General features: G+C 39.1%; 1 protein-coding gene across 1 annotated transcript in view; it reads right to left on the bottom strand.

The window, feature by feature from the left end:
- Positions 1-9,232, bottom strand: part of LOC145254587 (uncharacterized) — a 28,580-nt gene extending 19,348 nt beyond the window's left edge. The window contains exon 1 of the mRNA XM_080113193.1: positions 7,942-9,232. Within this exon, the coding sequence (XP_079969319.1) occupies positions 7,942-8,483 (542 nt within the window). The 5' untranslated portion in view covers positions 8,484-9,232. The remainder of the gene's footprint in view (positions 1-7,941) is intronic.
- Between the last annotated feature and the right edge of the window lie 7,857 nt (positions 9,233-17,089).

Genomic DNA, 17,089 nt, shown 5'->3' with positions numbered 1-17,089 from the left:
GACGTTCCCCCTGGACGTGGGAGGCCTGGCTCGAGACGGACGGCTTACGTCCGACCTGCTCACAGGCAGTCTCGGTCAAGCCTTCGACGTCCTGACCCCCGAGGACTTTAGACCCCTAGTAGACGAATACTACTAGGTAGTGGAAACATGGAAACGAGCTTAAATTTAGCTAGCTTACATGCGAGGGGCATGAGATCCCGAAGCAAGGCTGTTCGCGTGCTGAGGGATCTCGTGGCCCTTGAGGTAAATGTAGCCACCTTACAAGAGACCCACTTTGTTGGGGCCGGGGACTGCGATGTGCTGGTGAACGATTTTGATGTTTACTCAGCATATGGCAGCCTCTATAGCCGGGGGGTTTCTGTACTAGTGAGTCGCACTGTCTGCGACGGTTACGCTTGTCCACGCGGACGCTCATGGGAGGCTGGTCGTGGTCGATGTTGCCGTTAAAAGCAGCGCGTTTCAGATCGTGGCAGTTTATGCGCCAAACATCCCCAGCGAGAGGGTTTCCTTTTTTCGGCGGGTGGAGGTGTTTCTCTCTTCGGGTCCGGAGCGGGTAGTTTTAATGGGGGACTGGAATGCCATCCTTGACGCCAGCATAGATAAGGTCGGGGGGGTTAGAGGGTCGGGCGGGGGTGAAAGCAGCCTGTCTGACCTGATGGCCTCGTGCGATCTGGTCGACAGGTTCCGTCTGGATCAGCCCGGGAGGGAAATGTGGACGTGGCAATCTAGCTCGGCCGCCTGTACAAGTACATACTTGGACAGGATGTTAATTAGAAGGGGCGACATAGATTTCCTATCTTGTCCCACGTTCCACTGGTTAGGTCATTCGGACCACAAAGTTGTGTTGGCCCGTTTGAAATTAGGCCTAGGTTGGCTGGCTACTGGAAGATAAACGCCTCCTTATTGGAGTCGGTCGACTTCCGGGAGCAGCTGACATTACTAATTCAGAGGGAGTTAGTGGGGGCGGTTACCGGGAGTAGATGGTGGGTTAATCTTAAGGCTACCATTAGGCGCTTTTGTGTCCAATACAGCCAACGCCTCGCGTTAACTAGGGCTCGGACCAAAAGGCACTTAGAGGATAGATTGACCCAAGCTGTGGCAGGGGGGGATTCCCTAGAACTAGCTCTAGTTAAGGGGGGCCTCAATCGCTTGGCTAGCGAGCGATATGAAGGTCAGGTAATTAGGGCTAGGTTAGAAAGAGTCTCCAACGAAGCCATGAACGTTGACGCTGTTGCGCGTAAGGCTGCCCTAAGACGTGGCTCGGACGGGTACATTCGGGAGGTGAATAACCTGGGAGGGCGCCCTCTCGTGTCGACACGGGAGATCTGCAATGGGTTTCGGCAACATTTGGAGGAGCGCTTTACAAAACTACCCAGACTCCGCGGCCAGGAGTTTGGCAGCTATTTAGCTGGCTCGCCCCGCCTTACTGCGGCCCGAGCGGCTAGCTGCGAGGGGATGATTACGGAGCGTGAGGTCATTACTGCGTTGAAGCAGGTTGGCCGTAATAAATCTCCGGGGCTCGATGGTTTACCTTACGAACTGTTCTTGAGGCTGTCGCCCATGTTTGGTGCCCCTTCTGACGGGCGTGTTTAACCACTGGTTTGCCCAGGACTCGATCCCGAGGCAGGTAACCAAAGGAGTGGTCACGCTTCTGAAAAAGGGGAGCCAACATGGAGGGGGGAATCTAGATGACTATAGGCCCATCACTCTGCTTAACGCAGATTTCAAGATTTTGTCCCGCGTTCTTGCGAATCGACTGCAGGTTGTTATCGGCGACTTGGTCGAACCGGATCAGAACTACGCTGTGAAGGGTCGATCGATTCAAAACAATCTGCACTTGATTCGCACGATCTTAGAGGGGGTAGAAGACGACACAGAAGCCGCGCTGATCAATTTAGATCAGTCCAAGGCGTTCGACAGGGTGGACCATGGGTTCCTGAGGGCTGTTGTGGAAACCGCCGGCTTTGGTCCGGACTTCCGCAAGTGGATCTCCGCCCTGTATCGTGATCCCGCGGTGGTGGTGCAAGTAAATGGTAGGTTGTCGGAGTCTTTTGGGGTCTCCCGGTCGGTGCGGCAGGGTTGTCCGCTGTCGCCTCTGCTTTATGTCCTAGCGTTGGAGCCCTTCCTTCCCAAATTAAGGGAGGAGGCGGCGAGACCAGTCCTACGCGGCATAGCTCTGCCTGGCGGCAAAGTTGCCAGGGTGTTCGCGTACGCCGATGACGTCACCGTGTTCGTCGCACGACGAACCGACATTAAAGCGGTGATAGAGGCGATCGCTGAGTATGAAGTTGTCACCGGGGCCGTGATCAATCGCAGCAAGTCCGTTGGCCTGCGGTTGGGCGCCTGGACCGGGCTCAACCCGCTTCAAGGCGCGTTGAGCTGGACAGATGGCCCAGTAAATGTCCTCGGTGTGTGGTTCGGGCCGGACCTCCAGCTGGACAAGAATTGGTCGGAAGTACAGACTAAGGTCGAGTCGTCAGTAGGGACTTGGATTCGTAGGGGATTGTCCTTGAAGGGTCGCGCGGAGGCATGTGCTACGTACGTGTTTCCGCTGATCCTTTACCGTTTATCTGTTCTTCCCCTGCCTGCGGACCGCTGTAAGGCTTTAGAGCAACTCCTATTCAAACTCCTTTGGGTAGGAGGGAAGCCGTATGTCCGTAGACAGGTCTGTACACAGAAGCTTAGCGAGGGAGGCTTAGGGATGCCTGATATGCAAATCACAAGCACGCAGAAAGATTGGCATTCCTGAGTCGGACACTGATGGAGGAAAAGCCCTGGGTACCAGTCGTGGAGCAAGCTTTCCCACGGCTCATATCCAACCCTGCCGCTGAAGGTCGCAGAAGACCGGCAGGGGAAAGGTGTTTCCTGACCGAATGCCGAGCCGCCCTTAGGGCATTGCCGGGGTCGAGTGACCTTGCACGGCCTAGGCGGTTGCTATATAGGGATGTAGTGGAGGGGACTGCGAAAGACCCGCTGGTGGAGCGGCTGCATCTGTCGAGGGGGGGAAGTTCTCTCGCTGTGGAGTTGGGCGCCTGCCAGTAGCTATATTAACAACGCTGAATTTTCACTTACGTGGAGGCTAGTCCGAGACGCGCTGCCACTCTTTGGCAAACTAGCCAGGGATGATCGGGATAGGGATTATTACTATCCCCCGTGCCCACGCTGCAATGATGAAGAAGAGGAGGAGACGAGAGAACACGCGTTCTTTCTTTGCAGCGGGGTGCGGAGTCTCTGGGAGTATGTCGAAGGGGTAAGGGCTCGCATCGACCCCGAGCAGTCGGTGCCACTTGATTTAGCGTAAGTAATCGACAACGTGGATCCGCCGTTTGACAGGGAGAAACGGGCGGGGTTTCTAGCGATCCTAGCGGTGGCTAGCTTAGTTACGTGGGTTTCACGTCTGGACATTGTCTATAGGGGGCAATCTGTTTCTGATCATGATCTGGTTGTTCGTTTTAAGCATCAACTTTAAACGAAAATCAGATGTGATTGGAAAAGATTGCACCACATCGACTTTGATAGAAGATGGGTGCACAACACTAGTTTGTGCATCCGACGAGGCGCTAGATTTCAGTTCGTGTTTCCACCCTAGTGGTATTGGTCCTAGGGTGCTGAGGTTTCTTTTTTCTCGGAACCCAGCCCCATCAAGACAAGTAATATAAGGTTAACCTTATAATATTGGGTAGGTTTTAGGCTAGATAGGTAAGTAACCACCAAGAGTGGATAGCTTGTGCTTTTTATAGGGCCTAGGTTAGGGTAGTATGCGTGTGGATCCTGTTCCCATAGCTTTTTATTTTTTGATAGATTTGCACTAGGAGAGCTTCCAAAGATGCCCAAAAGTCCACTTGTTTTATTTTGTCCCAGGCCTATTTTGCCCATTACGTACTTTATCTTGGAAGACGCCATCCATCCCTATTATCCCCGACCCTAATTTATTTTTTCATACATGTCCCTAGTTCCTCCACTCCCCTTTAGGGAACGACCTGCTTGCTTTCACCCTTTCCCCCCGGGGGAAGAGGACCGGAAGACAGTGGGCGTTTCATATGACAGACCAGCCGTTAGGTAGGGAGGGTCCCCTTACTAACCCGCCCCCATAGGCATTTTTTTAATTTGTTTTCTTTTTCTTTCTTTCTTTTTGGGTGTATGCTAGTTTGCCCCCCTCCCCATCATCTCACCTCCATTAAAAAAAAAAAAATTAAAACTCTTTAGTTTGTATATATTTTTCCCCTTTGGGTTTTTTTGTATACAATGTTATGTTTTTCTTCTTTTTATCACAGCGTGAATGTCGCCTGCCATCCCGTAAGCTGGGGAGCTGTTATTTTAAGTAGGTCCGGGTAAGAATGTTAGGCGAAACAGTGCGTGATAGAAACTCTAGTGTAGGTTTTATAATAAAGTACTTGCTATCTTACGCAAGTCTAGCTAAGGACTAGAAAATACCCCTTTTTTCCCCACTTCCCCTTACTGGCCTTAGTGCCTAAGCTTCTTCGTACCCCAAATGGGGCCTTGGCAGTAGATAATGCCAAAGCCGGGGACGAAGGGCTAAATATCACACTTGAACTTCTGCATGGAATTCCAAAGTCTAGCAGTTCTAAGGAAGAAACTATTGAAGTAGAAATATCTTTTACATCTAGGGATCTCTACTGTGTGGGGGTGGGATTTAACTGCCTGTCAAGGATATTTACGTCGTGGGGGCAGAAGTGCTTGCAGTTCGTCAGAGCATTCTCCATTAAAATACTTGTAGAACAGGCAGAGGGATGCAACATTTCGTCGATGGGGCAGAGGCTGATGCTTAGATGCCAGTTCAGGGCCTATCAGATTGGCGACTCTTCTGAACCTTGTATAGGAGCGAGAGACTAGTAGCAGATGCACCAGCCCAAATATGGCAGCAATACTCCATACATGGGAAAATGGTAGCCTTACAGAATTACAGGATACTTTCGGGTGTTAGTAGTTTTCTAGCACGGTAGAGAGAGCCTACCTTCCTCGCAGCGGTCCTGGCAATGCTTTCAATGTAATTGTTCTAACTCATGTTTCCTGTGAACGTTAAGCGAAGGAGTTTAAAAAATGTACTCTCAGATCAAGAGTCGTTTGTCATTGCTATTTGCGGTAGAGAAGGTTTCTTGTAATAATAGATAAAACTAGTTTAGTCTTGGGCGGCATTGAACGTGACCATCCATTTTTGTCCCCATTCCACTACAGATTGGAGGTCATCCTCTAGTGTTTCTGCCATCGTAAGGGCATTCTGCCTAAAAAGTTTGTTCAAGTTCACGAACGGTTTTATCAGAGAATGCGGTATTATTGCAACCAGAATAAAAAATAAGTTGTGATAAATTATGGGTCTAGTCTTCTGTGCTCTGTGGGGAATTTATAACATGCAAGGATGTCAAAGCATTTATCATAAATCAAATAAAAACTAAGTTTGCAACCTGGCTAAAAGAAACGCTGGTTTAATCCGACGCCGTCTGCACCGGCATCCGTCGACCTCTGGTCTGTACAAGTTATGTAAAGCAAAGCCGCTAAAACAAGTGTTTGTTAGCACATGTTAATATTTAGGCTATGCGTCGACAGATGGCGAGTTTCATCGAAAATTTGAAACAATCGCTTCCTCCGACTATAGCGATGTCGAAAGAGGCAGACCCGAATCTTTTCTTGAACAGAGTTCTTTGAAGAATCCTCGATTAAAAACGAGCGATATCGGTATCTTTTTCCAGTTCAATGCGTAATTTCTTTCCGAATAAAGAAAGAAAGGTTAAAAAAACCTTAGAATGAAGTAAAAAATTAAAATAGTGAAATTTTCGAAACAATCTTTATGAAAAAAAAAATACCGAATAAGAAAATTAAATTACCTATCGATATTAGCATTAGACAACATCTCCGAGGTGTAATCTTCTAAACGCAGCATTAACTGATTAATTATAGAAATGGGATTTCAATTAAAATTTAAAACATTAAGATTAAATTATTTCAAATTATTATATACTTAGTTCCATTTCTAGCCACTATTTTCCTCTCAAACCTGAATCTCGGAATATGAACGAAGTTTTCCTCCCTCAAGTTTATAAAGTAAGTCATAGAACGCGGACTACATGCAATAATCGAACGTGCCTGTTTAAACCAGCATAACTGGATTAAAAATATATAAGAAATAGTAAAAACGTCACGACTGAACACTCAAAACTATTCCTGGAGAATTAACTCTATGAAGCAAGAAGGGTTTTGGGTGCGTTCAGCTAGTAGAATTAAAGTTTTTTTTTATGGTTTAAATTAACGGAGAACGATTGAGATAGAAATATTAAAAAATGAAACTAAAGGTATATAGGTTACAACTGAATATTTATCCCAGGTTTACGTTGTGGAACATGGCTAGCGTCCGTTATGTGAAGATCGAGGCTTGTTTAGAAAGAAAAATTTTGCAGGAAGTTTTCCGACGAAAATATGTTATGCGTTTAACTATGAAAAAAAAAAAAAAAAAAAAGACGCGTAGAAATATATTCTGCGTATGAAAATTGAAACATAAAATTCGTTTGAAGCGAACTGGAAATCTTTCAGGGACTTAAACAACTCTTGAAAAAGCCAAGCGGATTTTTTTTTCAAACTACGTGTTTGACAAGATAACATTTGTAGGGTTTGTATTACTGAACACAGATTCGAAAAAGTTGTCAAAAAACAAATATATAACAAATAAATGTTATCAAAGGCAAGATAAATTACTTTTCTACCAAACTGGATATAATTTTGGTGTTTTTATTCAATGTAACATGTTTATTCAGCTCGAAAAGCATACAGTTTTTACCGATGTATTGGAAAATTCAAAATGGCGGCCGACTCTCTCTTTAACACGGTAAGTTCTGAAAAAGGTGTAATAAATAATAAACTAGAGAAAATACTGTTAGAAATTTGCTCAATATATGTAACCGTGACATAACTTGACATATTCGGTGGTTTTTTAATAGTATTTTGTCTAGTTTATTATTTATAACACCTTTTCCCGAACTTACCGTGTTAAAGAGAGTGTCGGCTGCCATTTTGAATTTTCCAATACATCGGTAAACACTGTATGCTTTTTGAGCTGAATAAACATGTTAAATTGAATAAAAACACGAAAATTATATCCAGTTTGGTAGAAAAGTAATTTATCTTGCCTTTGATAACATTTATTTGTTATATATTTGTTTTTTGACAACCTTTTTCGAATCTATGTGTACAGTAATACAAACCCCATTTGTAAATATAAACTTTAAAAATATAAGATATACATCTGGGACGTTGATATAATCATGAATTATCTTTCCAATACAACATTTTAAAGCCATAGAATTTAACTTTAAGTAAAAGTTTTATAATCAGCATTTTTAATGTGGCCATTAAAACAGTAACACCTGAATAGGTATAGATGACCAGCTGTCCTACAAATTTAACAGTAACAAGTTTATCTGCTGGTATCAATAGAGCTATGCATAGTTTGGCTTCTGTTAAAATTTCGGACAACTTTAGATGAAATTCGTTATTTTATATTAATGTTTATAAATTCAACAAGACTTTTGTTGTATCCTAGGGACGCTCATACTATTCTCACCAATACAGACATTGTAGGGATATGGATTTTAACGGACTTTAAAACAACATCCCTCATCTTCAGCACCGTAAATGAGCTAAAACCGAATTTATTAACCGAATCAATGTCCTACGTCTGCTAACCTGTTCACTAGATAGAAGACAATCATTTTCTCATGGGAACGAGACGGTATGCATCGGGGTGCTATTTAGGTTGACCCTGAAATTGATATCAACCGTACAATCGATGAGGAAAGAGATAACACGTTATCGGTTTTCTTTTTGATCGCCAAACGAAGTAACGTTGTTGGGTTAGGACAAGAATGCAAGGTCATTATGTAGGAAATGACCCGTTTTATCGAAATCATGATATTTCGAGAAAATGTATACCTTTTCAGGGCTACCATATTATAAAGAAGTAGTTTCAGAAGCTCTACATAAAGCACAGTGGGAAATATTCTCCGGCCGTCGAGTAACATTTTCCAGTTTATTTCGTCCATAAAATCTATCAGTCGTAGTAACTTCATTTCTAGATCAGCGAGGTTTATTGGGTTCCCGAGAAAATGGTGACGTAATAATTTATTCAGCGTGAAAACAGCTGCAGCGAATGGGGCAACGCGTTCGCTACGAGAAGCTGGCAATTCAGAGAGTTTAGAAAGAATCTTTACTGTTTGCGAAACGTCTTTTAATACAGGATTCCAAGCAACTCTTACAAAGGCAAGCTTAAGAGCCGGGTTTATTGGAGAAAGCAAACGAAGAAGAACGATCAAGGCCTGGACATAAATGTCCGCATCACGAGTGGCTAAAACGTCGAGTTGTTCTTCGTTACTAAACTCAATACCAAGATCCTGCTGATGTTTCTTCTCGAGTTTATCTGAATAGCCATAAAAAATTTCAGTTCTAATTCTAATTGCCTTCCGCCAACATCGCATACCTTTCTCAATGTCTGAATTAAAAACTATAAAGTTCGCGCCGACCAACTCCAGAGAGAGTATATGATCTTTTAGGGAAAACTCCTTATAGTTCAATAAAAAGTATTCTGCGTTTTTCCTCTCATTCCAGATGTCAAGCACAAGGCATTTTCTCCAGACACAATTTTTGTTTTAGTGTTAACGAACTCTTTCCGTAACGTGTTCATTTTCTCAATATCACCAGAGGCCGACGATCTTAAATAAAGAGTAGTGTATATTTTATAACTGTCTAGCAAGGAATTTAAATTAGATTGGTCAGCGTTTGTCCCCATTAATTCTATTGTAAGATTGTAACTACCCAAAATCGATGGAATGAGTAAACATTTTGTCTCTAAAGCACACAGAATCCTTAATAGCGCCTCGCGTTTATTAGCGAGGGTGACGCCCCTTAGTTTTAAAACAATAATCATTAAAAGGTCGAGATTATTTATAGCAACTCGTAAGGGTGATAACTTCTTGTGCTGATGTGTATACGTCTCAGAGATGTCCGCTTCACATTCCTCCAGGAGATATTTCGCAATATCTCGGCAACCGAGTTCGCAAGCATGTCCAAGAAGAGTTTTATTAGAGACCGTTTGGCATACAATCGATTGACGATGACGGAGGGTTAAGTAGTAAGCGTATGCCACCGAGATCATTCGTAGTGATCAAATCGTAAATTGAACGTCCGTTTGATAAATTAGCTTCGCGTACATCAGCCAAATCCTCAGCCATCTGAAAAGGAAAAGGATCTCTTTAGATTTTTAAAGAATTATTCAACGTCGAGAGTAAAAGATCGAATTTATAATCACAGCTTAAGGTTGTTTATGTCATACTTCCGAACGATTGTTCGATAATCAGTGAGGAAACAATTCCGTGGTATTGTGTTCAATATGCGAGCAGTTTAAATATTTAATTTTCGCTTAGTTTTGAGCAAAGAGACGAACTTAAATTACTGATATTGATTATGGCTAGACGGGTGTTGACCATGAATATTTTACAGGTCAAGCAAAGAGTAAAGCTTAATCTAACACCTGCCATCAAAATAAGATTGAAATAAAATTCATATGCATAAAGCAATGTAAAATAACTGACACAATATTGTCCTAATAGTGCTAACAAGTTTGCAAATCGTAAGTCCTGGTAATACGACTATGCATGAAAGCAGTTTAACTTAAAACCAAGTCACATAGGTTGAAGAGATATAATGCGTTTATTTGTATAACAGTTTAGAAGTGAAGCAAATCTTTGGGAGTTTGCGTACTTTTTTTTTTATGAACTTGACTACTTAGTAGTGTTCTTTGGAGGTATTTTAGTACTTATACAGTTTTATCAAGACGTTAAAAGAAATGAAAATATCGAAAATTTTATATTGTGCGTATCAGTTATAAAATAAAGCTCCCTGGAAAAAAAAATCTCACTTAATTTCATGAAGTAGCTTTTGTATTACAGAAAAAAAAAATTGTGATGCCGAGCAAAAAGGTGCGATTTTTAGGAAGAAAAGCTAATATCAAAGATTGGGAGGGAGTATCGGCGTTTTAAATGGAGTTACTCCAAACAAAAATTTTAAAAATTCCAAAAAGACTGCTTTCAATGTGCTGTCACAACTTTTTCCGCTGTAAAAAAAAAAAAAAAAAAAAAAAAAAAAAAAAAAAAAAAAAAAAATCAAATTAAGTGAATTTTTTTTTCGGAGATATTCAGTTCAAAATAAATACGTACATTATAACCTTTTTTTCTCGATATTTTCATATTTTAATGTCTTGATTAAACTGTACAGATTTTTTTTTTATAGGTTTAAAATTAAGTATCTTCTAGGATGCGGATATGGTTATCAGGAATAGCCCGAGTGACCGGTTTGATGACAAATTTTATGAATGAAAGCGCTCTTTATGAAAGAGTGCAGGTTTTGAAAAAAACAAAAAAAAAAAAAAAACAAGAGATTGCGAACCAGTTGGTATGTCTCACTAGAAAAGACGATAGGATTCCATCTCTGTTTGATGAAAATCGGTGTTCATTATTGCAGACCATCTCCTTGACCAGTTGTGTAGGGGCATCCTATCATGTCTTAATTGACAATGTCCAACGAGAAAGGTTTGAGATACGCCGTTGTACAACTAATGCTCTCTACCGATCCAAGAGATAACAGGACTATTGCCAGTGCCCTCGAAATGCATCACTGATTACCACGAATAACATGAACGTGTCCATGGTTATGAACAGTCACGGTTATGGCCTTTAGCGTGGTTCACATGAGGCTAATATGCCACCTCACATTTTCGAAGTCAGCTTTAAGGTCATCACCAACATGACCCCCCTACAACAAAGACAGCCTGGTGACGCTTTCTGCGGAGCTCCCACCTGTGTTTGTGGAAAATCATGCCCCCGCTTCCGGACCCGTATCGACGCGGTAATTGAGGCTGAAGGCGGCTACATTGGTTGTCAGCGTTGTCACATAATCAAGTGATCTGAATTGATTGTTTTTCAATACGTTTTAAAATAAAGCTTTAGTTTCGCTTTCTTTAAAGCGGCACTTCTATAATTCCATTTTATATACGGTGCAAATAACTCCTCTGGACGATCTATACAATGTAAATACCGAATGTGATAACAGATTCGTACATATTAGAAAAACAGTTGAATTCGTATACCATCGACTATTAATAACGCACATCGAACAGCTCGAACCTGGAAAACCAAGCTAGTAAACTTGGTCGTAATACCGGACAAGGAGAGAGAAGAAACCTCAACTATGAAGTGTTCAATGATGCTAGGTTTTACAGGATAAGTTAAAAACAAAGTTCCTATATAAGGCATGAAAAATATACTGGATCTTAGATTTATATCAGAGCAGTCATTATAGGAGTAACCAGCTTTCTAGAGAAGAATTTAAAAAATTAACCGACTAGTTTACCTGGTGAACCAAGTGAAAAAGAAATATGAAATATACTGCATAGGGATGGTTAAAGTTAGAAAAATCGCTGTTGGAAAGTTAGAGCCGGTGCGTGAATGTTAGGCATGCAATACGAAGCTTTAACCTAGGAATACATAAGTTAAAAATTAAAAAAAAAAATGTTTCGAGTAAAATATTTAAATACTTAGTACAAAATATTTTAAAATTTTAACTTTCGTAAAAATATAGTTAAACTTTCTACGAAGATGATTGTCAACAATTTAGAAGCTAAGAAATTCCTAAAATAGAAAATAGGTAAGAGAATGAATTACTTTTTCACGTTACCTTTTTGAATTTAGTTTGTTATTTGGATTTATTTGCTCCCCACGAGAGCAAATTAAACACAAGGTCGTTGAGTTTAATTAAGTGGTAATTACAACTATATATTAGTTGTGTGTGGGTTTTTTTCCTTACCTTTTTTTCTTCGATCCAATTTGGTAGTCATCACAAGTAACAATCGGTTCTATTTTATATATTCCTGTGCATGCTTGGCATATTTGCATAAAGATTATTTAGTCCCACATTGAAAATGTCTGTTAAAGATAATTAAAAATAAAGGGGGTAAAGCCAATATTATTTAATGTTCTCGTCTAAATATAGTGTGCGGTGAGTTATAGGATAGAATGTCAAATTTGTATGTGAATTACTGGCACCCGATAGTAAGCAGAAATACATGTTTTTTATAATTAAAAATAGAATTTAAAGCAAGTAAAATCTAGATAAAATTGCTTTAAAAATTGATTTACCAAATACAGAATTTATTTATGTTCCAATTTTCTACCCAATAAATGAAGTCCAATATTGTTTTGAGTTTGCGTCTAAATTAAGCAAATTATGATTGATAGGTTCGCACTTGTGTCCAATAACAAGTGCAAATTTTGCTCGGCTTGAAGAGTGTACCTCCATCCAAAATCGGAGCACTCTGTGACTCATATAAAATTTAACTGTATTACTTGGAATGGTATACATGATATTCTTCCGTACGTATTCTTGGTACGGCATAATCACGTTGACACATCGGTTCCCGCTGGATCATCGAAGTTAAGCAACGTTGAACTTGGTCAGTACTAAGTGGGTGACTATTTGGACTTTTCAAGTGTTGCATATGCTCTCCGCTTATCTCGGCATTGTTTTCAGTCGTCGTGGATTTCTCCTTGCCACTGGACTCAAACAGTATGGTTTGGGATGGCTAGATCATGTTCTTAACTATTATTTGCATCGCAACAATTATTGGTAGTATAGTGCTTTTATTTATTTACTTACTGAAATTACACGTGCGCTTTGCACAAGGATATACACGCCTCTGGTAAACGATGATGCTGATGATGGTCAGTCATTCAAGCCTTTAAGACTATATGGTCTTATCTCCCCACCTTTCGCTTCCCAAGGGCCTCAGCTCTCACTAAGTCGCTCTCCGACTCTCGTCTCTTACTTCGAACCCTGCCTCAATATATTTGGAATCTCGATTTTCATTACGCCAGAGGCGTGATAAAACAATGTGACTCCCTCACGTTTCAAATTACACGTGAGCTTTGCACATGCATTCACACGCTTCTGGTAACAAAGATATTTCTAAATTATTTGTTTCATTTATAACCTATTTTTTTCAAAATCTAACCTACTTGTTAATCATTATTGCTACACTGCATTGCTCATATCTAATTCATAGATAAATAATATTTAGTTATTTCCAAGAACAATGACACATCTTTCTACACTCCTAGGATTTCTATATGTGCTCTTTTAAACTTTTCTTACTCGGTTTGATTCTAATCTTTTCCAAATAGTTTGCTCTTTTACCTGTCTTTTTGCATAACAGAGACAATGTAATGAAAGAGACTGAGAAGGGTGACTATATTACATTTTAAGGATACTTAGCAAAGAAGTCAGTAAACGACTATTACGAAAAAATCAATGTATACATAAATAAATGAATAAATAAACAACTACTTTATGTTAAGAACGGCTTTACAAATAAACACTCTCAACCTGTCCATGTCAAGAACGGCTTTAGAAATCACCCCCAAACCTACCTCTGTAAGGAACGGCTTTCGAGGTTAAGGTTGCTTATTTCTGAAGCCGTTCTTAACATGGGGAAGTTAGTATGTTTATATTTATCTAGTTACTCTCGCAAAAAAAATACGAAAAAAATTCAAAGCCCTGTAAATCTTGAAGTCAAAACATGGTTTGGTTCTTCCAAAGAAAATGACGCAATTTTTTTTTAAATCTTCTCAGAAAACTGAATTTTTTAGATTAAATAAAGAGCAATAAAAATTACTTGAAAATCAAAAAAAAAAAAATGAGTCAGGTAGGTATAAAGTAACTTTTATTTGCTACGGTAACATTTATTTCTTGTATATTTTTTCATATAGTTGTTTGTTGGTTTCTCTGCTAAATTACCATTATTCTGCGTATATGTAGAATTAGGGAAGCTTGTGCAAGTCCGAGTATAAGACTTTCTGCCATTTAGAGCAGATGCGGGATTTTTCTGCTTTCCAAGACTATTTACAAGTCATGTATTTTTTAGAGCACATAACATTAAAATGCTTACAAACCAAACTCAGGGGGTAACATTGCGGCGATAAGATATGGGTTAGAACTTCTTTGATTTTGTGTTTTTATAGCCTGTCTTAGAGGAAGACTCTCATAGTAGATGCACTGGCCCAGATGTGAAAACAATACTTCTTCAATGTAATTTTGTAGAGATTCATGACACTCGGATGTGAGTATGCGAGTAATTGTCTACCACGGTTGATGAACCCACCTTTTTGAATCTACTTTGGAAATGCGCTCTTCTAAGACATTATGATCCTTTGAATGTACTGGATTGACTGGACTACTATTATAAAAAGAAAATATCGGCATCTGTTTGGGCTTCAGAATTTAGGATTAGTTCAAGTCATTTTGAGGTTTGCTGGATTTTTAAAGTATATACACTTGAATCAACATTACGAAAAAATGTAAATATATTATTGAAAGACAAATATGTAAACAAAAAAAACAGATAAAATAGACATAGGAATTTATAAAATAGAAATTATAAAACTGTTTTATTATTAAATATGAACTTTAGATAAAAAATATTTTATTTCTCTTCCTAAAATGGCAAACATTTTTTTAATATGTGAAAAATCAAATGTAATGAGGGTCCAGGGTGATCCACTTGGTCTATTTGGAAACAAAAATTGCACATTAACTCTTAGGGCCAACCTACTTGTAATATTCGTATATCGTTCGGAATGATTTAATTTTACACAACATTTGCAATTCCTAGGGATGAGGAGTGGCAAGTAATACAGCGTAATAACATACAAAACAAAAAAAATCGAATTACATATATATTGATTCTGATTTATAAATATGCGATACTGTAAATCTAAAAAAAATAGTAAAAGAAAACATATTTAAGGATTCAGTAATATTTATCGTTAGCATCTGCAAACAACACACACATTAGGTACTCCTGTCTCCCCCCTCCATGTATGACATGTTATTATCACTATTTTTCTCCCTCCTCCATTTCTGACTCTGTTTATTTCTAAAAACAACTAATCAGATAACTGCATACGAATTTTCAGGGTTTGACAATTAAAAATATCGAAGTAAAAACCGACTTCGTGATCTAGTGGGCTATGGCCTCTTCACCGTTCTTACTAATTATTTCCTACAGAAAGAGGTGATCTACCAAAAATATGCTGATTTAGTATTAAAAAAAGCAGGCCACCGGCATTGCCCGGTCGTAAAATACGCTTAAACATGATATTTTCATTAATGCAGATTTCGTATTTATTATATTATATTGAACCCAATATATAGGAGCTATGTAAAAAGTGTGTTTTTTTAATTTAAAATAACACGTGCACCACCACTGAGAATCGAAATCAAAACGTTTAGCTTACGATTTACATTTCCATTGACGTAAATGACTGACGTATGAAGACATGTTTGCTGCCACGCTAAAAATTAAAAATGAACCAATAGCTATTACGTAACGCATGAATCTTCGTGACGTCGTCGTTTGACCTTCACTTGGTAATTTTTATTCCTTTAATTTTCACAGTTTTGTACTGATTTCCCCCGGCTACAACAGAAATAAAACGATTCGCATGGGTTCGAAAGGAATTTAGTGTACATACATGAAGTCTCATGTACCGAGACCAAAACTGATAGGAGTTTTGTAGGCAAACATGTTTTACTCAAATATATATATATATATATATATATATATATATATATATATATATATATATATATATATATAAATTACATACATACATAAATATATATAGAAAACGGTTTACGAAAATATTACGCAAGTATAAATCATATAGAATATCTGCGTGAATATAATTACACGTAATAGTAAACTAAAGATGGTCATCCCATAAGAAAACCGAAAAACTAATAGGGAATTAATTAAAATAAAAATTTAAAAGAATATGAAAATTATCTAGATCTTTTGCCGATGGATGCAGTTACAGGCCCCATGTATAAGAAAATTGTATTTTCTTTTTTAAATGAATAGAAAAGAGGTTTATTCTTTTTACTGTTAATCTTGACCTTAGAGTCAGGATCAAAGTGTAATATATGTTCTGATGTTTCACTTAAGTTAATTGGTCCTTTGTTAGGGAAACCCTTCATACTTAGACAATTACTATTTTTTTATGGATACTGCCAGAATGCCCTCTTTTTGACCTTGTTTCAGGGGAGCTGGTTCTAACCTCGTTACAAACGACCTTGTGTCACAATTGATTTCGTAGGGAAGCAAATAAATACCTAAATAAATAGAAAAAAAGCTTGTTTTTTTTCTGTTGTTCTTATCTTTCGGGCCAAGATCGAAGTAGACGAGTTTAGGAGTGTCCTACTAACCACTTTTGTACTTTTCTTGCCCCACCCTCGACACAAATGAACTATTGTAATGTTATTATCTTTTGTTTTTGTTTTTTTACACGTAAATAAAAAATGTTTTAAACAATTAGGTTCTAAGTAGGGCGTTCCTAAGTACAAAAGGGTAAATGCGGTATTATGGTGAAAGAAGATACTAGCTAACAGAAACATTTTGTTTAGTTCTAGAGTGACAAGGATGACCAAAGACCTCCTTTTCCCCCGTTTTTATTGGCCTTATGCCTTAGTTTTTTGTTCATTTTGAACTTACATTGTAATTGTAGACTGAATAAAAGATTTAATATCTCAAAGTATAGTATCTGTTCCGATGCTATTCAGAAGGCAATGTGTCTCAGTCAAACCTTCGATACTGAGAGAATTATTATTTTTGGTCCAGAGAGCATAGTGTGCCTTATTTTCGGGGAGCTGGTTTAAACCCACAAAAAATACGACCTCGTGTCGTATTTTTCTTTCGGGGGAAAGCAAATAAATACTAATAGAATGAAAAAAAGATTTTAATATGAATATCATTACACAAAGAAAAAATACAAATTACAGGAGTATACATAATAGATAATATTTCTATAATTCAGACTAATTCAGACAGAATAACGAATAAAACAATTATATCAACCCGGCATTTTCCAGTGTCTAAGGAGCCAAATCCTCCCACATTGGAGAGCCTAATCGCTCCCTAGGACGGTTACACCACATCGGGCCTTTCCGATTGTGTGGTAAGAAGACTTCTGAAATG

This window comes from Euprymna scolopes, chromosome 30 (genome assembly GCF_053919585.1).
Source record: "Euprymna scolopes isolate OS-2025 chromosome 30, ASM5391958v1, whole genome shotgun sequence".
Taxonomy (NCBI): Eukaryota; Metazoa; Mollusca; class Cephalopoda; order Sepiida; family Sepiolidae; genus Euprymna; species Euprymna scolopes.
The sequence above is the reverse complement of the archived record's forward strand: the minus strand, read 5'-3'. Positions and strand labels throughout refer to the sequence as shown.